This window comes from Toxorhynchites rutilus, chromosome 3, assembly GCF_029784135.1.
Source record: "Toxorhynchites rutilus septentrionalis strain SRP chromosome 3, ASM2978413v1, whole genome shotgun sequence".
Taxonomy (NCBI): Eukaryota; Metazoa; Arthropoda; class Insecta; order Diptera; family Culicidae; genus Toxorhynchites; species Toxorhynchites rutilus.
In genome coordinates this window covers 255,526,392-255,551,906 of record NC_073746.1, presented here as the reverse complement: position 1 = coordinate 255,551,906, position 25,515 = coordinate 255,526,392, and the positions used below count along the sequence as shown (strand labels likewise).

The 25,515-nt window shown below is 39.9% G+C and overlaps 2 protein-coding genes across 2 annotated transcripts; one reads left to right on the top strand and one right to left on the bottom strand.

Annotated features, from left to right (window-relative positions):
• The first annotated feature begins 2,273 nt into the window (after positions 1-2,273).
• Positions 2,274-25,083, top strand: LOC129774143 (transmembrane protease serine 9-like). The gene is made up of 7 exons (XM_055777840.1): positions 2,274-2,824; positions 2,880-3,205; positions 7,138-7,317; positions 23,749-24,049; positions 24,131-24,361; positions 24,419-24,522; positions 24,578-25,083. The coding sequence occupies exons 1-7, from the start codon at positions 2,420-2,422 to the stop codon at positions 24,768-24,770; spliced, it is 1,740 nt and encodes a 579-aa protein (XP_055633815.1). The 5' UTR covers positions 2,274-2,419; the 3' UTR covers positions 24,771-25,083.
• On the bottom strand, positions 10,096-12,394 carry LOC129776884 (trypsin delta-like). The gene is made up of 5 exons (XM_055782797.1): positions 12,376-12,394; positions 12,192-12,275; positions 11,854-12,131; positions 11,481-11,803; positions 10,096-11,425 (listed from the first exon to the last, which is right to left on the bottom strand). Exons 2-5 carry the CDS (start codon positions 12,265-12,267, stop codon positions 11,233-11,235), a joined length of 870 nt encoding a protein of 289 aa, XP_055638772.1. The 5' UTR covers positions 12,268-12,275; positions 12,376-12,394; the 3' UTR covers positions 10,096-11,232.
• Positions 25,084-25,515: the final 432 nt, after the last annotated feature.

The following is a 25,515-nucleotide window of genomic DNA, read 5'->3' as shown; positions in this document are numbered from 1 at the left end:
GTAGGATATTTCCGTATCCAATATTGTATGCGCCCGCAATCGATTATTGCTCAGTCGCCGAAAGTTCCGAGCTCAGAGAGTTCATTCCCCTCTAGTTTGCCTTCCAAATTGCCATCGTAAACCACGCCTTCTCTCGATTCAATCACGCACAAAAAGCATACTTAATCGATATTCTGGTGGTGAGACGCATTCATTTTTCGTGAGGACATCGACAAGACAACATCGATGCTGATGGTGCTGGACGGCGAAAGATCGAGATCTGCCCGCAAACAAACGCAAGCAGTTTGTTTGAAACTGTGAGGGAGCACAGAGAAGCCGATCCTTCAGGAGAAGAGAAGGTGACCATCGAAGCAGCCGCTACACACACACATACACGCACGGAATTCTTTCCGTTTGGATGCCATTCAGCATCGAGAAAGATCCGGAAAATAATCTGCCAGTTCCTCTGGGAATTTAAAAATACATTCATGTGAAAGAGTTTATTTGAGTGTTTTCTATCCATGTAACACTGTGACCAAATATGTTTCAATCAAGTGCTATTAACAGGTGGTTATCGAATTAGCATTAACCACTGGTGGGCTTCCAGTATCGAGGAAAATATGGAAATATCTAATCGTTACTGAAAATAATCTGCCAGTTCCTCTGGGAATTTAAAAATACATTCATGTGAAAGAGTTTATTTGAATGTTTTCTATCCATGTAACACTTTTTTTTTTTGGTCACATATGTTTCAATCAAGGAAAATGTGGAAATATCTAATCGTTGCTGGAAAATAATCTGCCAGTTCCCCTTGGAATTGAAAATTACATTCAAGCGAAAGAGTTTATTTTAATGTTTTCTATCCATAAAATATCCATATAATACATTTGGGTTTGTGATTTGTCAATCAAGTACAGTTAGCAGGATAGCTTCTGAAGATTATTCTTCAGAACAAGGTTTTTCGTATCCAATATTGGATACATAAAACCTTCTGCCTCCAACGTAACGCTCTCGTTTTCGAAGTCCCCCAAATATTCATTTATTCATTCATTCAGAATGGATTTAGATTCAACTTTAAACAAATGATCTCTAAATCAACGATAGTCCTACGTCACCCTTGCGGTTATACCATAGATATAACCCACTTCCTGTTTTTGCAATTGAGTTATTAACTAAAAAGAAAGTTGTTGAAGCGAAATCGATCAAGTCACTTGCACCCCATTCCCTCTGAACCCCTCAATTGGATTTACTATTGACTTGGTTAACAAAACACTGTGTTAATCAAAAAAAAAAAATTACAGAAAAAATCGATTTCTTTCTTTCCAGTATTGTTATCCACTACACCTACACACAAAAAGATAGAAGCATTCAAGTATTACATCTCAAAACTTGAAGCTTTAAAATGATGTATATTCCATCTTCATGCGTTGGTTTTCACGAAGTTACAGCATTTCTAAAATAACATCAAAATTTCGATTTCGCGCTCCGTTCCCATAATTTTTGTCGAGTGTAGAATCAACGACATAGTATTGCATATTGGGAATAAAATTTAGAGGCTTAGTTTTATTTAAAGATTATTATTGAAGTATTAGTTGAATCCTATTAACACTTTTTCTATGTGACACCGACTATTACCATAATAGGTACCCTTATTACGATAATTCCAGGAACACTATTACCATAATGGGCATTTGGAAGTGGCATTTTCAAACATGTTTTTTATACAATTTTGTCAATTCATCAACGAAATATCAGTGAGAATCTTCAAAAACAGAGTTCAAACTGCTAGAAAAAGTATACTTTTGTATACTTTTGAGCTAAAATAGAGTATTCGCCAATTTCTTCAAGTTGGTGACATGTGCCCTCCATAATTGGTACACTTACCCTATTGCAGATAATTTTTATTCTGATCAAGTAAAAAACACATAAATCAGGAAAAATCAGGATCCTTTCAGAAAAAACAGGCAAAATGTGGTGCTTGTCAGGATATCAGGGAACGTGCCGAAAAGTCTGGGAAAACCTGAAAAATCAGGAAGGTTGGCATCTCTGACTACAAGTTTTCCGTGATTCGTTAATGAGTTTAGTAGATTAACATCCTCAATGGAAAACAAACTGAATGAATGAACGTCTTCTGGAGATCGTATTTGATAGTCCAACGCGTACATACGATTCTTAATTTGAGTTTTTAGGGCACGTCCAAAAAAAGGTGTTTATCAAGTTTATATTTTACCTAGTATTTTGTTGACCTACACTGAGATAACTGAGATTTATATTATTTGCGATAATCAGCATGAGATTTATTTAAGATAGACGAATATATAGGTGTATTACTTACATTAGTCGGGTTCCATCGTAGTCGAGTCGAGGCTGCGTTCATTTCTGTACTGCATTTAAATTGGCAAACACGCTCCAAATTCGCGTTGTCAGGCCGACTCTACAAATGGAAGTTTGGACTACATGTTTTTTATTTATTATTAGTGCATCAAATATATGTGAAGGGTTGAAGAGTGGTATCAATTCAGAAGATACTAGAAGATTAACAGAGCATTCCACAGACGACAGCATTTATTTGGAGTACCATCATAGACAACCTCAGTTGTTCACGTTACTACGGAAATATTTTCTCTGGCCTCCGGAACCAGCCTTAGACGTGCCTATACAGTATTCTCTTTCAAGCAGTATACAACCTTTTATAGTCGGTGGTGATACAACCACCATAACTTCGTATCCCTATCTACTGTCGATGCGGAATGCCGGTGTTCATATTTGTGGTGCTACAATTCTGTCACAAAAGTGGGCATTATCTTGCGCGCACTGTTTGGACGATGGAAGCTCTCCAGCTTGGGTATGTTTGAAAAAATTTCAAATTTTCATTTAGTTCATGATCATTCTATACACAGATAACATTTCGTGGTGGAAGCCCTCATAGGTTATCAGGTGGATACATTTTCCATGCAATATTTTTTGTACTTCACGAGAAATACGAACCAGCCACATTTGACTACGATGTGGCGGTAATTCAGATTGCGGAGAACTTTTTCGTGGATTTCCTAAGACCGGTTCCACTGGCTGATGCAAACCTTAAGTTGAGTTATGATCTGGCGACCGTGGTTGGATGGGGATCTGCCGCAAACGGTTACGTACCAGTCATACTCCAGGAACTGAAAGTATGGATACAGCCGAGGGCTACCTGTATGAAGATCTGGATTGAACAAATTACCAAAAAGTAAGTTCACGGTATTTTTATACATTTCGGGTGAAAAAGATATTGTTGACCTAGGACTCCACAATATATATTTTTTTCAATTCTCTTTTTCATCCCTTCGTGTATATTATTTAGAATTTTGCTCTTTACTGGAATTTGAAAAGGTCAAAGGTTGATCGTGGGCATGGGCGCGAGAACAATTCTCGCGCATGCCATATTTCGTAATTTGTTTCCATACTGTCAACAGTCAACAACTGTTAGTTTGTCACAGCAAAGGCACTCCTTCTTTTTTTTGGTTGAGGCCAGGCGCAAATTGAAACGCGTATAGCGCGAGTAGCTTGGCGCGATATAGTCCCTGATTTTGTGGCTCATGAAAACAGATAGAACGGCGCAAATTGACGAGGAGACGTGAGATGGCGCAGGGCTCGTGAGACACGACTCGCGTGACGCTGTGGCTGAACCACAGTTTCTCGTGTTTGTCGTGCCGGCTATGATGGTTGTGTTGGTGAGCAATCATATAGCGCCGTGAGTCTGGCACTGTATGGTTGTGCCGGTAAGGTGGTTGTATCAGTAAATAAATATATCGCGCAACTCTGTGTGAATCAGATATTGTATGCGAGTGGCACGTTATTCACACCAAACTGCGACTCAATATGCGCACCGCCACGCTACGTGTTGACCGTCTCGTATTAGCTCACGAGCGCTATACGCCTCTCAATTTGCGCCTAGCCTGAGTGTGACAATGCACGACGCTTAACACGTCGACTGCCACGCGACCTGAACGAAAATTTAGTGTCAGTCACCGGTGACTGACAGCATAACATATGATAATAAAGGTAAATAATATAATCATTTAAGCACATAAGCATTCCATTTCGAACAGAAATACCTTCCTCCACGATTAGAAACGATGGTCCTAATACGTTTAAAAATGTCCATCCAATCGCTATGAAAGCGTGGCACTCAACATGTTAACTATGGGTGATTTCGCAATTGTATTGATATATAACAATTGTGCCACACCGCTTCGTTAGGTGTTCGTGATCGACGGCTCTGTTTGAAAAGCATATTTAAATGTATGGAACATAAGAATACTTTCGGTTGGGTCAATTCTTATTTTTCACGGACTGGGAAATTGTAATGTTTAGCATATCAAACAAACTAGAGAGATTTTTTTTATTCAAACCATCAAAATTTGTTCGTAGCAAAACAGTTGTTTATATTATAACGATTTCATCAAAACGTGACATGTTTCGGATTTGGCATCTTTATTGGAAGGCGTAGTACTACGTTAAAAAGTGCTGAGAATGCATTAGTAATCATATTTCGCCCTCATCGTTTTCAGACTAGCATAGTGATAACGCAATGAACGATATGGTAAACATTTACCAGTACAATGATATACGGCTCTGGACAGTAAAAATGGCAAACAACGTGATTCAGCTTGCGATCGGTGGCCTCGTAGCGTTAGAGTGCGTAACAACATCTGCAAACACGCAATATTGTAATCTATATAAGTCAGTCAGATAAAATGTTGGTTGGTAACACGAGTTTTTGAGGCTTAATTCAACTGTCGGATTGTGGAGACACTGTGATATTTGAGAACTGGAACTGACACCGGGAATTTTTTTCCGTTCGCAGAGTGCTTGCTAGTCCTCTCCGAGCGTCGTCCATGCTTCGTGCCTATAGAGGACTACCGGTTGTATCAGGGATTTGTAATGGTACACTTCGTACGTGGAATTCGTACGGAATTTGTTGGACTTTAGGGATTTGTGGAGCTCTAGGACAAAATTTTGTAGGTAGCGTTCAGGATCGTGATTGCACTGTAGTTCTCACAATACAGCTTGTCACCATTTTTATGGATGGGACAGATTACCGCTTTTTCCACTCCTCCGATAGCGGACCTCCCTTGATGAGCTCCGGTGTGAGGCCATCCTTACCAGCTGCTCTGTGGTTCTTCAGCTGATTAATGGACTTCTTAATTTCACCTCGTCGTTGTTCACTGCACCGGTGTAGTCTTCCTCAACACCTTGTTGGTCTCATGTCTGCGCATCGTTCAGGTGTTCATCGTAGTGCTGCCTCCATCTTTCGATCACTTCGCGTTCGAGCTTCAAGATGCCTTTTTTTTTGTTTCTGCACATTTTGGCCCGCGGCACACAGCCTTTGTTTTGATGTCGTGTTTTGGGCAGCGATCGTATTCACGCTTTAGCTGCGCTTAGAATTCTACTTTTTCGTCACCGGTGCTACCTAGATGGGGTTTGTGAAGATTGATGATATTGATGTTGAAAAAGTGCTCTCAATCGTTTCTCTATTTCCTCCATCACGATGAAAGCTATTTCCAGCTTGTGCGTGTGTTAACGTAGATCTGGTAAATGGTATAACCACCTTGGAATGATCGCACCATCCAACCGTTCCAGCACACCTCCTGTAGCGCTACGATATTGAAATTGCGGGCTCTCAATATTCCTGAGAGAATTCGCATACTCTCAAGATATTTGAGAAATTTGTTGCTCCATGTCCCGAATCTCCAATATCTAGTACGTGTTCTTTGCTCGATTGTTCTGTCTCGAATTTCTTTGTGAATTTTCTTGTACGTATTTTTACGAATTGGCTTGGCTTAGTCGCTCCTGATATGGGGAACAGACGCTGTTTCGAGTCGAAACTTCTATGGTGAACAGACGATCATATAAGCTCTTTCCCTATCAGGATCATCACGATCAAGATCCCATCAAGGTTGTTTACGGATTTGGTGTTCGACCTGGATACACTATGGTTACTCGTTCCCCTACCCGTACCCCGCTAATTGTTGCTAGTCTCACATATTGGAATGGTACAGCCATGAAACTTTCTACGGACAACTGACGTACAAAATGAAAATTTCTAAAGTTGACCATTCTATCATCCAGCCTATGACCATCATTCCTCAATGTTATCTACTTTGTTTGTATGGAGTACACCCAAAGTTAATTTTTAGCACTTGTTCTGACATCCCGATTTATTACATTAAATGAGCTGAAAGATAACATAAAATGTTCTACTCCCAAATACATGTATATCATTTGTATAATATAGATGGTAGAGCCAATATGAGCGAGTGAAACAGGAGACACATTTCAATGAAAGCATATGAAAGCTTTTCGTATAGTTTGCCAAATATACGGCCCGGACAGAGAAAGATATATTCTCGTTCATGTTCTTCTTTATCGTCTTAGAAAAAACCTTCCAACTTCATTTTATGATGAGGTGTAATATTATCACGCTCCTTTATAATAGCGCTGGCAGCTATATGGATAGCTTGGTCGTGTAAAGTAATTTTGCATTCCAGCCGGCTTTGGTTCGATCCTCATTGACGTCATATGGACTTTTTTTTGGCACAATCTCAAATGAAAAGAGAAAAGAAAACAGAAAGAGATGTCTGCTCGCATACATACAAACCATTTTTAAGCTTTTAAAACAGCTCATTATTTGCGCATTTGACTCTCATGCACAGGAAATGGCATCTTTTCTGCCAAAGATGAAATGTTTTCTGCCAACGCTAGTTTGGGTGTGGGAAGCATCGTTGGAAAGAGGATGTGATAAAATGTAACATGCGGGAAATGACTGTTGTAAACTATTTACGGGGTAAAAGCCGTTTAATGTTAGTAGAAAAGGATTCGCGAATCAATGAATAAAAATTCAAAATGAGAAACAAACATTCTAATTGAGGGGCTCAAAATGAAAGGGAATGTAAGTGACATCATCGATTTCTCTACATCGATTCTCCTTTTTGGTCATAGGTTAACTGCAAACACATTCCCAGCTGTATTTGGCAATTTGGAAGATAGGTCACAACCTCATCTATCGGATTCTATTGCAAACTCAAATTGGAACGTTTTTGCTGTTGAGTTATTAACTAAAGAAAAAGTCACATTGTTGTTGTCTCATTGCATTATATTCGTGTTCTTATTTTTCAGTATGTTCTGTGCTGGCGGGGTCATTGGACAGGATACATGCAATGGTGACAGCGGCGGTCCGCTAATCTGTGACGGATACCAGATCGGCATTGTGTCCTGGGGTTCACCGGAGTGCGCAAAAGAAAAGCCAGCAGTGTTCACAAATGTCTCGGATCCTGAAGTTCGCAGTTTTATCCGAAAGTATTCCGGTGTTTGATTCGCGTAGCATTAAAAGACTGACATCACAAGTATTTTATATTGTTCCGTAAATTTATGGAATAAAACAGTCGGTCAATGATACAGTCAAATTTTATGTATCTTCCTGTCCATTAATTCTGGCTCAGATTGTTTTTTATAAGTATGTCAAAAAAGTTTTCGATCTTTGGCCTGAAAAAATATATCACATATCTGACAGGGGTGGTAAAACAATCCCCTAACGATTCTGAGAGATTTCCTGTGGAATAGAGTTTATCTCCTTTGTCACGATCTGGATTATTTTTTCTTTATTTTAAATGAGAATTTGTTCAAGTTTTTTTCAATTCAATTACAATATCATTCATGATCATGAAATTAGACAACGAAACTGTCCGAAATCCATTCTCATGTAAATTTCATTGTCAATAAGCAGGCATCCTCGATACCTCATCAGAACCTGGTCATACAAACACCAGTTTTGGTCACTAGAATCTGCTTTAACGCCTTGTTTAGTTACTTGCTTGCTCGGCAGCAACGAAATTCAGCCTCACGAATGAAGTCCTGACGGATTCTTCGAATAGTGCTTTATTTGTCAGTCCAGGGTTTACTTTGATGAATCTCAACATTTTCCAACTCAGTTGACGATCGTAATTTTCACTTCGATTTCATTTGAGCCGCTCGGGCTTTTCTGTTCCATTCGTGAAAACATTTGAGCACCAGGGAGAATAATCTGATTTTTAGACTTTTTAAAGCAAAGAATTTCAAAAACAAAGAATTTTTGGGATTTCATACAGAATTTACAGATTTTTAAAAATAGGGTTCCAATTTTATGCAACAATTGCTTTTAATCGATTTTATTCAATTCATTTTATTCAATCATTTTTTGCCACCTCACGTATACCATGGAATGAATCTCTTTCTTTGATATTCATTGGTAGCATAATGTCCTGATTCCTCATGTTCGATCCGAGGCGAAAAAATGCAAAAGTCTACGTCGCACATCAATCCTTTCAATAAATAAATAAAAAAAACATATAATTAAAATAATACAAAGGCACAGTGAATATGAAAAATAAATATGCGCTCATGCTCATGTACTCATTCTCATTTCACTTTTCTTCGAAATTCCTTGTAGTAAGGACTGTGAATAGCTGAAAGAACCATTGATACGATTTGACGTAGGATTACGTCTTTCGGGAACTTATTAAGAGTATAACATGAAAGACTGAACATCGATCACTTCACGAAAATTGTCCATTTCGAGCGCTTGATGAATTTACGAGATGTCGATCTATATTGGAATCGAATTAAACATTTCCTATTAATGTTATACAATATAAGTAATTATAAAATTTCCAATAGTTCATATTTTTGAATGGCATTGCAGTGAGACGTTCTAATTTCCCAAGCATTTGTGTAGATCGCAAGGCGCTAGGAACTATGTTAGGAAAAGGTATTGCGGTCTACACAAATGGGGCAGTCGACCAGGTTAGGGATTCTGACAATCCGAACATTGAAAACTATTCTTTTGGGGACAAAGCGTAAGCATCTTATCTGACAATGTTTTGGGTGATAGAAAACAACATCCCATTTGCGGTGGCTAATGTTTTTGAATCGTTCAATCTAGATTCAAATCAATGATAGGACTAAAAGGAGCCATTCGAGGAAAGACATCATTGATTAGTTTACCAAGCTGGGAACCATAAAAATTTCAGCTACGTCGTTTAAATTTTTGATGAAAATAAGTTTCAGGTGAAAGATACATTCTATAGATCTATCAAGCTGTACGATGCGGATCACAAAATATTTACGATGCGATAGTTTGTGATTTTTTAAAGAACGAATGAGTTTAACTCAATTCCGTAAATAGTGGAGCTCAAATTATTGAATATTCTGAATTTATCTGCAACAAGATGGCTCTCACTGAAATCCGTCGTTGAATGTAGTAGAGTAGCCTGAACCTTTTCTTTGATTTACAAGTTAAATACTACGTTTTGCTACTGAATTCACTCAGATTAACTGAGAAACCAGAACTCTTTATCTTCTTTTTCTTCTTTTTAAATGGCACAAACGTTCCTAGAGGAACTTCGCCGTCTCAACATAGTATTTTTGCGTCATTTTTATGAGTACTTAGTTGAGATTCATATGTCAAATAGCACGCCTTTTTTCCCAAAATATATATTTGTGCCTTAATACATGTGGCGTTAGCCTGACGGGGCCGGGAGTCCAATATTTTGACAATTTTTGTCTATGTTAGTAATATGTAACCGATTACTCGCGGTTGGCTCGAGGTTAGTATTACAAAGATCTCATAATCGAGATGTTGCAGTCTCCAGTACTATGTATGTGTGGCCGACACGGGATACTTCCTATTGGGGTGTAACTGACCATTGATCAGCGACGCCCCCCTAGTCTGTACCTCATATCTGTACCTCATATCATACGTCTTGTATGCATTCTGAGTGGCAAGCTCTAGAATACGCGTGTACCAGTGCAAATCGGTAGAACTTTCTTTGACGAAAAATCTCCCGGCCAGAACGGGAATCGAACCCGAACCCCCGGCATGTTAGGTGTGATGCTAACCGCTCGACCACGGGAGCACACTCTCAGTCTTAATCTTTGGATAATATATGCCCAGAACAATACATCATATCTAAGGTCGCAGGATCAGACTTTGGAAATTTTAAGCAGTATCCAAAACACTCACAAAATCTTCGTTGGAGTTGAAGCTGTCGAAACAGATATTGAACTGGACGAGAGTAGACAAATAACCATAGGCTACAATTAATTGGTAAACGGTTGAACAATAAATGAAATCATACCGATTAATTTATTAAGCATAAAAAAATTCTATCAGAACCTGTCCTTATCCTAAGCACATAGCTTCATGCCAAATTAATGTCCCCTTTTCATTCGTTGACAGTTATCCAGTTTTGGAATCGTTTGCTCAAGAATATGTTATGATATGGGTATTTACGTAGCGCAATGCAAACAAACATAAACAAATGCAACTGTTTAAACATTTATTACAAAACAAGCACCTGTGTTTTTATTACGCATTGTGTTTACTAGCGCCAGTTGCGTCGAGTGGAGCCTTCGCACCCGGTGCGGAAGCGCTGGTTGCACCTCCTCCCTCTTCGCTATCTGTGTATAGTGTATGGTGAATGGTGAAGTATTTGTTAATTTAGGGTGTTTCTGCACCCCCTAAAATCGTGTACCCGGGGGCAGTCCGCACTCCCCGCACTCCCCAGTCAACGCCACTGACTAGCGCTAAGTGGATACCTTCAACATCGTATAATAACTATGCCAAACAATGATAATAAAAAAATGGCTAAAATTTAGGCTTAAAAATTCAATACAGATTTACAGACAATACAGATTTTCTGGAAAAAACTAGGATAAAAAAAATTTAAGTCGAAAACACAGATTTTATGATGGCAACCCTGCCGGTCACGCTGCGCCACTGGTCGCACCTATCAACGCTGCATTTTCAATTTTTAGCATTTTTATTCTCTAACCTCCCATCCCATCCAAATCAAAACTTTGAGCCATATGAGGCACCCCTAAATCATGTCCGATAGAGCTAAAACTTTGCACAGGTCATTTTTTTTGGGCCAATAGACAAAATGTACATATTCGGTTTTTGAAATTTGACATGACCCTTTTCGCTGCTTATGTTATGTTTCGATATATGTTTCTCATGTTTAATCATCGGGATGAACCGGTACATCGCTACAGAATTGCTTCATGGATTCAACGTAACTGTTATACTGAGAAAAATATGCAAATATTTTCAAATAAAATAATTGTGACAGAACTCCTCTTTCATAATTACAAAATGATTCCTATGGACGAATAATCACAATTGAAGTGATCATGAATATAATTAACATGATTAACATGAATTAACATGAAACATGATTAAATTCTCGTCGTACGTTTGATGAAATTTGTGATCGATGAATGTGCGATGTTCGTGTACACGCCGGGTTTATCAGAACCGCAAGTCGTTCCTCCCCATGAAACGATGCCGTATTGAACTCCATCTTGGACCGCAGGTCCTCCACTGTCGCCATCGCAAGAATCTATGTCCCGATCGCCAGCGCACAACATGCTGAAATGAAGCAATACTTGCATATGACCTCAGCTAGGTGGCCGGATCGTCATACTCATCCGTTATTAATCCTGACCAAGTTGCATTACACGTCTCACGATTTACAACGGGTAAAGTAACCATATAGAGTTGATCTGGGTACGAATTGTGCTCGTTTTGACCCCAACCGGTGACAGTTACGTTTGCACCATCCAGCCATTCTGAAGTCGCCAGTGGAATAGATACTCGTGCAGAATCCTTAAACGGGGTTTTCACTCTGACAGTGGCAACATCGTAGGAATAATCCGTTGGAAGATATTTTTCATGTATATGGTAATAAAACACCGGATGAACAGTTCCACCATTGGCATGGTAAGTGCTTCCGGAACGTACCGATATCTGGAAAAGAGAAAACTTGTAGCAAAAGCGAAAGACGAATAATATCTCACCTCCGAATGGAGAGGGTACCAATCGAGGCAATGAGCAGCTGTGAGAACCCATTTATCGGAAATTATTGAGCCTCCACAGATGTGTGAACCTTTATATAGGAGACCGATCTGATGGGGATGTTGTTCGATTGTTGTTCCAGTTCCATTGATGATTCTGTTATTGCTATTGTTGGTTGAGATCATTTTGAGATGTACTTCATTTGTGGCATATGCTATAACATTTTGCATTACCGAAGGTATTCGATTTATTCGAATTCGTGCCTCATCGATAGTCAATTCTGATAGGGAGGATTAATCCTGATTAACTATGTTTGGCTATCCCAGTGTTGATTACTTACTTTCTCTCTCGGCTGTTATCCATAACGCAAATGTTGTAATCCAGAATATTCGAATGAAGTTGCAGTTCGAATTCATAGTGATGTCTGTTTAAGACCAGAGACGAGAGGACACTGAGCTCATACTCATATTGGATTATCTTAAATTATACGTACTTGAGCATCATCATATCTATTGTACACTCACCTTATCATTCCTGTGTGTTGATAAGGGCTGGTCGAAGCAAAGTGATTTGTGTTTGAAGTAGCCTACACGCGGATGATTATTTTGTTCATTGTAAACGGTCGTAGATAGACCATCACGTTTAAATCGAATCACGCAAAATGGTGAAAGAGCGGTACGCTATTTCACGGCGGAGTCGTTCATTTTTTTAATTGGAACCATATTTATGTAGGGGTAGTGGAGGTAATGTGGTCCAGTGGGATAAAGTGGTCAACTGCTTGTTTGGTAGTATAACTATTGACTATTGACACCGTATTGATAGTCATCTTATGTTTGAAGGATTTCATGACTTTTGAGTCACCCTGTACTTCAGTGGAGCTGTCGCTAAAAACAAAATACAAAAAATACATAAAAACAAAAAACATAAAATAAAAAATTAAAACAAAAAACGCTTGGGCTTTTTTTTTGACAATGTTCTGTTTTTAAAAGCTGATATACCTTATCACCTTCTGTTCCTAAAGGGGTACCTTTGTGGTTTTGACCCAGGAAAAATATGCCACCCCAACCAATACCAAGCCTCATTTTGAATAAAGTTATGGGTTTCCTACTACGTTTTTGTACGTATGAGAAAATTTCAATTACGATTCTAGGTGAATAGGCCTAGCTCATTTCATACATGTATCTACTATTTTAACAATGATTTAAACAAATTTGGCCAAGAAAACACGCATAAATTTATCTCTTCTAGCATAATATGTGCGAGTGACACCTTTGTCCCCTACAGGTGACCACTTTACCTCCTCACTTAAAAAGTGTTCGATTTTTCAACCATTTTTCTGATAATGAAAAATGTACCATTTTTAATTTCCATAATAAAAAAAGCTTACTATCTTGAGCTACAATAAGTTGAGCTACAAGAGCAATGATTAACTCTCCTGTACTCGCGCGCAAAATCATAAATCGTATATTCGCGCACGGTGTCACAGACCGAAAGTTGAACTTCTCTGTAATATTGCTATTGAGTGTTTGTTAGGTTTTGTTGGTATTCACTTGAAGAAGAGGGTATAATTGATTGAAATAACTTCAGAAAATATGTTCCCTTCATTTTTATTCATTTTTAATAGTTATCTAATTCGGTCTCCTCAAAAAAGAGTGATTTTTGATACTCCAGCATAAATAATGAAATTCGACTTTTTTCCTGTTATTAATTGAAAGTAAGCAACTGAATATTAGCAAAGAGCTTTAAAATAACATAAAAACGTATTAATCGTTTGTGGCACGGAATAAGAACATTCCACAACTGCATGCTCGAAACAAACATATTTTTTTACATTTCATACAGTTGTAGCATGTTTTTCGGGTCTTTTTTTCGAAGAGAAGGGTGTATAACGACATTCTAGATCAGTGGTGGCCACTTATAGACTTTAGGGTGTCAATGAAAATGGTCATCTTGAATTTCAAAAAGTTAACCCATAGAAATGTTCACCACCTCGAAAAAACACCCTATGAAGAATATCAGCTCAATCGGATTTAAGGGAGAGTGGCGCAAAACGGTCAAAGTTTGAGTTTTTTGAAAATCGAGAAATCACCCAAAGGGGAGTAAACGAAATCGGGGTTTTCGAAAAAAAATAATTTCATGCCAAATGTCTTAAAATTGCATGAACGCCGAGATCTAGTGTCATCTCGAAAATTTTTTTTTGTCAAAAATCGACACTCTTGGACTGGTTTTTTTTTCGGAACACGAGACGAAAAGTATGGTTTTAGGTGCCAATAAAAATAGTTTTAGCGATTTTTCTCTCGATTTCGAATTTTTGTTTTTTTTGAAAAACTAAAGAAAAAAATCGCACCAATCAATTTATCCAATTAATTTAAACTGACCAGACGTCCCGCTTTTCGCGGGACAGTCCCGCGTTTCAGCAAAGTGTTCCGCGTTAGATTACGTCCCGCGAAACGTCCCGCGTTTGTCAAAACTTAGTTAGTCGCTAGTTCTAGATCGTTTTCTCTATGAGTCAAAATTATTTCGTGATCTGTGTGGGAATTGTAACCGATTGAAACGAATGTTCTGATTCAGTGTTCTGCTGGGCAGATCATGAAGAGCATGGAGTAATACTATTTCTCGTATTTTTTTCAGATGCTTTAACTCAACTACAAGGGTGTAATCGTTAAGAAATCATACGTCTGAAATCATCGCGACATCAATTTTTCAAATTTTTATCAAATATCATATGCACATTGCTCTGCATATTCGGCAGATAATATGAACACGAGCCTTGGCGGCCCTCTTAGGGAAGGCCAAGACGTCTATGACAAGCTTAAGGATCAACTTAAATACCGACAATAGTTGGAGGACGCGTTGCTTATATCTTCAGCAACACAATTCAGGCGACTGCGGGTCAACTTCCCGTAGATGTTGAAGGAATAATTATCAAGGTTTACAGTCATTTTAATATTTATACCGTCAACGCTGAAAGATTTTCAAGAGGAAATAGAGGTGGAGTATACGAAAATTCTGGGTAATCGAGTTTTCAAAATATTTTAACCATTGAAATCTAATGTTTTGTCTATTGATAACAGCCCCAGAGTTCTATGAGACTTTTCCGAAGATACACGATCTGAAATATGGTTGTTAGACTGCAGTTTTCCATACTGATGGATATTGAGAGTGGCAATATTACAATCAGTTGTAAGTTGCATCTGAAATTGACGATCTCTGGTTTAAGCACCGTGAAAGCGTAAGTAATCAGTTTGTACCATTAAATGTACAAAATGAACTGAAAGTTCTTGGGGAAAACTATATTTATACTGAAGGTTTCATTGAGCATTATTTGTCATGCCAAAAATTTCACGAATAAACGAGACTGGTTAAATTATTTTTGCATATTTGTACAGCTCATGTTTACATAACTTATATACACAACGTTGTTTTTTTGTGTTGGTATCTCGCGTTAGACCTCTGGTCATATGGTCACTTTAAATTAATTTCAACTGATGAACGCTTTTGTTTCCGAAGAGGATTGCGTTGAACGCGTTCATGAACAACATAGATAACATTGTGCAGCCGTACCGACCTCGGACATCGTTTTTTGAGCCTATCACCCACATCAGCTGTTTCTTTGTACTGTTGTAGTGTACGGAACACGAATCGTTCATTTATAGAAAATGGTTTAAGTAACTCGTAGATCTGTTCTTCCCGCACGCCATAGTGATAAAAAGCGATTGCCAATAAACACTGAAATGGTGAATGAACTCGACTGCCCTTTAATGGCCAGAGCACATCAAAATCGAATGAATTTTCTTCCAAACTTTCTCTCTCTTAAGACGCGTCTACATTACGCCAATCGGCCTTGGCCGCCCGGTGAAGCCGAATAAGTGTGACACAAACCGGGCTTGCCGACATGCGGAAAACCGATCCGAATCATGCCGAACCCAACCCGAAACAAGTCGGTCCGGATCAAAGAAAATCGAACCAAAACGAAACGAAGTAAATTCACGTTGACAACATTGTGCTTCGTGTGTTCGTCATGGTTTCGTGCACCCGATGGGGCGTCCATATTACATAATGAACCGAAAATGCTGCCTGGTACTCGCCGCCTCGAATGTCTAATTTCGTGGTATCAGCACGTTCGTATTCTTCCGGTCGTTTGACGTTCACTCGCAACCGAGTAACTGACAACGTATAAGCCCGGTTGTACTGCCGTTACTTGCACGAACTCATTCTTTATTCTTTATTCTTTATTATTATTTGATTCATCTGACAGAAATAGTCTTAATGAATAATCTATCACGTTTTAAAATACATGCAGTCTTCATATACTATTAACAAATTGTGACGTGGACATTCCAAATTCAAACACTGATTCAACGGACGAAAACATGCGGATCATTGCACAAACAGGTTTGTTGTATCCATACAAAGTACGATGAAATCCCGGCTGCATTAGGGATCGGTATCTCAGCATCCTACCCGAGGCTCGAAAGTCCAAAAGCGATAGGAGATAAGAGCAGTCGACATCGCCATTGAGTAGTTTAACTACAAACGTCTGTTGACGCTTGTTGAATCTTTCGTCTCCGATCAAGTGTTTCAAGTCCAAGCAAGCGACACCTGTCAGCATATGCTGGTAGGTTCAATGGGTCACGCCACGGTAAATTTCTGAGCGCAAGCCGTACAAACCTCTTTTGCACTCGTTCTATCTTTAGGTTCCACGTGACATCATTAGGAGCCCAAACAGCAGATGCATTCTCCATGATCGGGCGAACAAGTGAGCAATACAATGCTTTTAGGCATTGCGGTTCCTTGAAATCTTTGGCAATCTTGATTAGAAAGCCAAGTTGTCGGTTTGCCCTATATATGGTCCAGGTATAATGAGAATGGAAGGAAAGTTTAGGATCCAGCACTACGCCAAGATCTACCACTTCATCTACTCTCTCAAGAACATGTTCAACGATGTGATAGTCAAAAATGATTGGGTCCTTGGATCGATGAAAGGTCATTACATGGCATTTACCGATGCTAATAACAAGTTTGTTCTTGCGGCACCAGTGAACAAACTCATCGAGTAGCCTTTGAAGACGTATACAATCCCCGATGCAACGTACCACGACATAGATCTTCGAATCATCAGCATACATAAGTTTGGTCTTGAAGCCTAACGAAGATGCAGCGTCATTGAAATATAACACGAACAATAAAGGTCCCGAATTGCTTCCTTGTGGGACACCAGATACGCTCACAAACGATGATGATACGCTAGAGCCATGCTTGACATGAAGCTTCCTATCAGTAAGGTACGACGACAACCACGACACCAATCTGTTCGATGCGCCCATCCGTGATAGTTTACACAGTAGCACTTTGTGGTCGATCTTATCAAAGGCTGCCTTTAGGTCTGTGTAGATCACGTCTACCTGTGCCTTTTGTTCAAAAGCTTCGAAACAAGTACTGATTGGTACTTACGGATCTACCGGGAATGAAACCGTGCTGATCGGACGAAATGTGGGACTTAGTAGCATGTAGAATTTAATCACTGACGATAATCTCAAAAATTTTCGATGCAGCGGGGAGGCTGGTTATTCCACGATAGTTTTTCACATTACGTCGATCCCCACTTTTGTGTACAGGTAACAAATATTAATTTTTCCAGCACATGGGAAACACTCCTCTTTCAAACGAGTGTCTGAAAATGAAGGCAAGCGGCTCTGCAACTGCAATTATGCAGCGACGGAAGACAGATGCAGGGATACCATCCGGTCCAGGAGAAAATGAGTTCTTCAATTTCTTGGAGGCGTGGATGATCATTGCAGGTAATATTTCAAACGTATCCAAATCTACTGCATCCGCAACGATGTTAGACGCAGCCAGTTCAGCATCGGAATCGCTAGATGGCTCGGGTTGAAAAACGGAAGCAAAATGTCTCGCGAAGAAGTCGCACGCTTCGGCTTCATCACTGGATTCCTTGTCTTCATACACTAAATTGGACGAAACTATTGGGTTTTTGCGTTTGCTATTGACAAAGCTCCAGAAGGATTTTGGATCACGACGTAGACCAAACTGCACCCTTAATACATGTGATTTGTAGAGTGCAGCATTTAGATGCCTGTAGTCATCGTTTGCATGTTTGAAATTGACTTTTGTAAAGTTGGATCGATGAGTTCGCATACGTCGCTGCCATTGATTGCGTACACGCTTCGCCTTCCGGAGGAGAGGCGTACTCCAAGGAGGTGAAATTGGGCACCGTTTCAAAGGAACGTTCGCAATCAGCCATTGGCGAATGATGCCGCAAAATTTTAATGCCATGTCATGGACGTTCGTACAATCGTAGATACAACTCCAATCAGAACCGGACAGATGGGCAGAAAGGCTGTCAAAATCAATTTTGCGGTAATTTATTTTCCTTTCTTCTACATTTCCCACTGGAAGTCACTGATTTATCTGGTGCGTTGAAGCGAATGGTCAAAGGAGGGTGATGGGGATCTACGGACACTAGGGAATCAACGGCGGTCAATACTTCAGCATGGATTCCTTCGGATACAAAAACCAATTCCAAAGTACGGCGCAGGTGATTTAGTTGTGCATTAATTTGATTCATGTTCAAGAAATCCATTACGTCAATCAGCGCTGCGCTCGCCGGAGTCAAAAGTATCGGGTTGTCGAGACGTAAGCTGTTGTCGTCGTTAGACCATGCTAAACGCGGCTGGTTATAGTCGCCACAAGCGAGAATGATAGCTTCGGAGATGGCGGACACACATAGTTCACGGACGGTGGCGATATGATCTTCCATCAAAACAACGTCCCGGCTTTTATCGGGTGGAATGTAAATGTTACACATCAGGAAACGATGGCCTCGAATATTCGCAGAAACACACACTTGCTCCAGCCGATTTCCGTTAAGCGTGTCGATGCGTGTGCTCACGTGTCGATTGGTGACAGCTATCAGTACACCGCCAAAATTACGCTTGTCGCTATTCAGAGAACATCGATCACATCAAAAACGTTGTACGATGATCCGAAAATTTGCAGTGAATTGATGGTATCGTTCAGTCCAGTTTCCGTCAGCAATATAACTTCATAACCGCAGTCGAGGGCAGTGAGAAATATATTGTCCAGCTTGGTCCTCAATCCTCTTACATTTTGGTAATGAATCCAGACGGCATCATCGATGGAAGTAGAAGTATGCTGCAACACAGACTGATTGAATGCTGGGGTCGAGAGAATAGAGTGGATATACTCGCCTGTGATGGGAACCCTTGGGTTCCCACCGTCCTCATCATAACGCATTGGAACATCGATCAATTCTGCATTGCATCTACCGGTGGTGTGATGGATGTTGGCGTCAGGTTGACAACGGGAGGTTTCCTAAATTTTTGGACAGTAATCTCCTCGAACTCGCGGAACATGATGCCCTCTGGCCAAGACGAAGAGTCCATTGCTTTGGATTTCAAAGCTGGATCAAGCCCGACTTTGAACGAGATGAAGGTCATGTTGCCGATGTCTGCTCCTTTGGGGACCAGTTTGACTACATCCTGGGTTCATTGCAAATTTGCACGCACCATTGCTGAAATTTCCCCATTGGTCACATCGGGACGTATGCGAGACAGGTAGAGCCAAAATTTGGGTGCTGTTTTGCACTGATGGCAACAGATACAACATCATTCCCAATCTGCTTAGAGCCAGACTGACGATTTTAGTGTGACATCAGGTCCACGAAGACGTTTGGCAGCTCGAACAGGTTCTAATGAGGGCCAACGCTTCACTGCGGGTGACATGGTCAACGAAGTGGGCCTAGATGACAATTGCTTTATTTCCGATTGCAAATTGGTGATTGCGTCCGTGAGTGCAACCAGCGGAGATTTTTCATCTGCTACCTTAGTAATGGAGCGGAGATGGGAATTGCTGAACAGCTCAGCGCAGTCATCGCACATCCAAAAGAGATTTTTCCGATGTGACGAGAAATAGCCCAGAAGTTACAAGTGGAATATGCCACCACAATATCCACGGCATGTGACGAATTCAATGCCGTTTATCATTTGGCAGCAGTTTGCACAATTCTTCTCCATGATAACCGTCGAACTTATTCGCCTATCGGTAGGCTTACAGCACAGCACAAACACAAGAACAGCAAAGAGGTGCCGTTTATTGTTTTTGTGCACAAGTGGATGATAAATCCGATGAACAAAACGAAAACTTTTAGGCAGCTACAGTTGCAACACAAACGTAAGAACGATAATATCGACAACTTTTTTACATTCGCACAACAAACAGTCAATGGACAGTCACTAAGTAAAAAATATTTGAGTGCGAAATCACAATAAAAACGGTAAGGAATAACGATCAAAACAAACACGATTTGACTGAATCATGCGAGTGTGAGCAGAACAGAACCAAAAACGCGAAAAAGTTCTTTGAGTAAAGGGTGTGTCACATCAAATTACATCACGGAAAAAACGCTGTAGAAATTTTATTTTTAGGAATTATATCTTCAGCTTTCGCTTATAATCAGATAAGAGTGTAAAGATCACGTTGGCCATGCTTCACTGTCAATTTTTCGTAAATTTGGAAAAATGTCGTCGAACGTAAAAGAGCGTCGTGAATTAATCCTGTGCACTCATTTCGAGAATCCGGAGTTGTCACATCGGGACATCGGTAAGATGCTGGGAATCGTCCAATCCACGGTCAGCAGAGTACTAAAACGGTAACTCGAGAACCTAACCATCGACCGGAAGGTGAAGAACGGCAAAAATGGATGCTCCGTCAGTGAAAAAGATCACAAGCGCGTAGTTAAGCAGTTTAGACGTGATCCGAGAAGTTCGGTCCGGGATGTCGCCAATAAGCTGAATTTGTCAAGTTCATTCGTCCAGCGGACCAAGCAGCGCGAGCGCCTGCGTACATACAAGGTTCAGAAGGCTCCTAACCGCGACGAAAGGCAAAACATGGTGGGGAAGACGCGAGCCCGGAAGCTGTACACCGAAATGCTGACGAAACCGCATTGCCTGGTAATGGACGACGAAACCTACGTCAAAGCGGACTTTCGTCAGCTGCCGGGTTCTTCTCCGCAGAGGACAAATTCAGCGTTCCGGAGGAGATTCGCAAGCAGAAACTATCCAAGTTTGCCAAAAAGTACATGGTGTGGCAAGCGATCTGCTCTTGCGGAAAGCGGAGCGCCCCCTTCGTGATGACCGGCACGGTAAGCGGGTAGGTTTACCTTAAGGAGTGCCTACAGAAGCGCTTACTACCACTATTGAAGCAGCACGAGGGCCCGACCATCTTCTGGCCGGATCTCGCTTCGTGCCACTATTCAAAGGACGTGTTGGAGTGGTACGAAGCCAACGAGGTCACCTTCGTGCCAAAGGAAATGAACCCGTCCAACGCGCCGGAGCTTCGCCCAATAGAGAAATATTGGGCGATTATGAAGCAGGCCCTCCGGAAGAACCCAAAAGTTGTCAAATCGGAGGCGGACTTCAAGAGAAAATGGATTTCTGTTAAAAAAAAACTACAACCTAACGTTGTACAGAACCTTATGGACGGGGTAAAAAGGAAGGTGCGAGCATACGGGCTTGGGCTCGAAGTATGAATAAAAAGAAAATGCCAAAAGTTGTTTAATAGTTTTTATTTTACTGTCTAAAATTTTCAAAAGGATCGGTCTACTGGGCGAATTTCTACAGCGTTTTTTCCGTGACGCAATTTGATGTGACACACCCTTTACTAACTAGAACAATTATCAGAAGGTAAAATTAGCACGGGAAAAACGGAAAAGAAAACAGAAAATGATCAGCTTGGATACACACGATTAACAAGAATTATTCACAAAGTTATTTTTTATTCAATTATATGGAAGAACTTCCAACTATATTCATAATTTCACTCATAAGATTTTTTTTCAAATCAGGCGGCGGGCCGCATAAACAGGATTTGATCAAACGCTGGCATAAATGCGATGCAGTCGGTGGGGAATACTTTGAAGGAGACAATATCGATATTGATATTGTATTATAATCTTGTTTTTTTTATTTCTTAAATAAATTCTGGGAACTTTTTGATCAAGGTGAACATCAATTCAACCGATGTCTTACATATCTCTGGAAAGTGGAAAGAATGGAGTGGTTCTATAATTATCAAACGCAGTGTAGTATATTTATTTGAGGGTCGATCTTTGTGGTAACTGATGACAAGAGAGCGATTATCAAGTTCAACTGATAAATCGTAACATTGTGGACATAGTCGGATAGTAGCGTACTCACAGCACGCACATCAATTGATAACTGCTATTGCAATTACAGCATGTTAATTTGGCACCTTCGTCTCATCCACACCGAAGGAACTATCTCATTCGGCGAATCCGAACAAATGAAGCGTACAAGTTTGTCGCTGTTTTTCGCTGTTGAAAGGAACAGTCTAGTCGAAATTGCTATTAAGAAGGTTTTATTAAAACCCAACGATTGGAAATTTGCTACTAAAAGGGGAATTTCTCACAAGATGAGCAAACCAGGCGAATGACGTTCTGGACCCGGTCCGACGGTGGAAAAAGGAATGTTGGAGTGCATTGGCCATTTTCATCGGGAATTACAAGAACGGTCAAAATCGTCTAAAGAAGAAGCCGAAATTTTTAAAGCAATTCAAGCTTGACACATGTTATGAGAACCTGACAGCGAACTGAAAAAGTCGATTTGGCAAACTGGCAACTACGAAACTTTGGAAAGGCAGCTTTTGCTAGAGATACAATGACTCCGTAGACATTTGAAGGCCGCTAAAATTAATTCTAATGATGTCATTAATGAGATTGCACTGGATGTGTTACAGTTCATCATGAAATGGGACTTCCAAGAATCGGTTCCAAATCTCACAGTGAATTTAAAGCTGTATCTTACCTTGTACGTTTCTGTGGCATCTTGTGGAGAGGTTTATCAGAGTTGAAATTAATTATAAATTTGCGGTCAACGATGGGTCAGACATGTTTGATACGTTGAGTCCCGTTCCGTCATTGATACTGCCTGGGTGCAAATGTTTCTACTTTTCTGGCGGAAAGGGGGTGCAAATCAACTCTTCCGCCCCGGGTGCAAAAGCTCCACTCGACGCCACTGTCAACAGGCTTGCGTTTTTGCGTCAATTGGATCTTATATAAGTAAAAATGCAGAGTTTTATAAAAAATCGTTTCAAACTAGTCTCAGAATTGTGCTGTATGCAAACTTTTCGTTCTGTCAGGCTTTCGAAAATCACAGCCAGTGGTCGCAAGTTTACGCACCAAACGTACGGATGAACATTCAACACACAAGATGGTACTTAAATCCAAAAATAAAGTGAACAAGACAATTGTCACCATATAACTAAATTATCACATTTTCTTCGACATTACTCAAAAACAGGCAGGTAGCGCCATTCTGGAGATTCATAGGGGCGGTCCATCAGGACTACAATTTTCGAACATGTAGAAAAAAGGTGCTAGGCCTCTGTATTTCTCTTGTATTACACTCGTGAACCACATCAACAGGTAGACAACATATTAAAATTTGCTAAGAAACATTTTGAGGATAAACTTTTGACATTTACAATTCGGAGGACCGGCATAGGATCCCCTCCTCTAGGTTACTTTGAAAATAACAAGAATTGTTATAACAATATTTCTTCAAATCGAACAGTTCAGCCATGTGCCTATCTACTCATCGCATAATGAAACAATCATAAACCTGTAGGTTACATTAGAGTCAATCCAATTCAGTGAAACCAACACTAGTTATGCCTCATGTATGGCAATGTTTTATTGATAACAATATGATAACATGATAATTGGCCTCATTTGCTTGTATTGAAATTAGGCAACTCATTGAGTTATTGGTCCATCTCTTCCTGATAGGTACAGCTATAACAGCGAAATACTCAAAGCTGGGAATTTCAGTTGCTACCTGAAATCCGAGTAGAATGAAGAGCTTCGTAGTGCTTGCACTGTGTGTAGTAATGGTTCTAGCTGGACCTGAGGAAATTAGTTGGATGCAGTATAATAATCGATTACCCAGAACGCATCAGGCTTTGCACGAAGAACCAATTTCTAAGCGTATAGTCGGTGGAATTGATGCTGAAACTGGAGAATTTACATACCAACTTTCTCTGAGGCGAAATAGACTACATAGCTGTGGGGCCTCGCTTATTTCGGATCACTGGGCCCTCTCGGCAGCACATTGCACCTTTCCTTTGCCTAATGTAGAAATCGTATGTGATCAATTTATTTTATGTCTTATTTAAAGGTGAACAAGAATTTTAAGATTTGTGAACATTTCTCTCTTTGTCAAGATTTCTTTGTGGGGTGGTTCTGTTAATCGTATTGATGGTGGACAAATCTATGCGGTCGAGTTCATCGTGAATCATCCTTCTTATGACAACTGGAATTTAGTGTATGATGTTAGTGTTCTACGTACTGCACGTCCTATGCATGGACTTTACATGAATCCGATAGAGTTGGATGTTGTTGGGACTAATTATCCAGTGGGAACACGCGCTATTTTTTCCGGTTGGGGTTTAGTTGTATGTTAACTAATGATTTTTTCCATTCATATCAACATATCTTTTTTGGTTTTCTAGACTACTCCTGGGTCTCTGCCACTTATGCTGCAAAAGGTTGATGTCCCACTAATCGATAATAATACTTGTCGCCTTTACTGGCCGGCAGATTGGATTACCGATGAGTGAGATTGTAGATGGCTTTCTTAATAATTTACCCTATCATGTGTATCATTTTAGAATGTTGTGTGCGAGTGAGCCAGGTCGTGACACTTGCAATGGAGACAGTGGTAGTCCTCTGGTTGTCAATGGCCGTCAGGTTGGTATAGCGTCTTGGGGCTCTAATAACTGTCAAGGGAACCAGCCAGGGATATATACTCGCATAGCTGATCCTCAAATCCGTTCCTGGATTACGAATGTGACGGGCGTGTGAGCTGGCCTTGAGTTGAATGGATTTTATTAGACAATAAATAAATAACAATTCCTTCGCATTCCTAATATATTAAATAGGAATAGATTATTCTAGTATTACCTTTAGTTTATGCTTACATAAGTCTGAAATTCTTGATCTTCGCTGACTTTTTTTAAATCGTTTATTTTTACAGGCTCAATTACATAAGTTTAAAGGAGCCAAACTCCTAACTGTATTGTTACAAGTATATATAAACATTTTTGTTAATTCTAATGTTAATGATGTAGAAACCCGATTACTCGCGGTTTACGCGAGATTAGAAGGGTGACATATTTTCTTCAGGAATAGGAAGGGATATAAGGATATGTTGACAATGTCCACACTCACATTCAAACTCACATTCATCACACTCAAATCTTCGCTTATCTTTATAGGCAGATGTAAACATAGTGCAACAATGTTGTAGTCTCAGTTATTTGAGACAAAAAAAAACTTTGTTCTATTTTTTTCTATCTAAACCACTAATACAAACATTTTGCGATGCAGAACTTGTCAATATCTCAACTTTACTCGAAGTTATTGATATTTCTTCCCAAAAAATACGCTTTCTTTAATTGTTTGTCATTCTTTCTGGGGCAAACATAAACAAAGTTTATTAGCGGCATTCAAAAGAGCTTATTTCACTCTACATGATATGTGATTTTCAAAACTATGTTATTTTTTGTGTTTGAGTAAAGGAAAAATGGAAATCATGAGATTTTGGGTA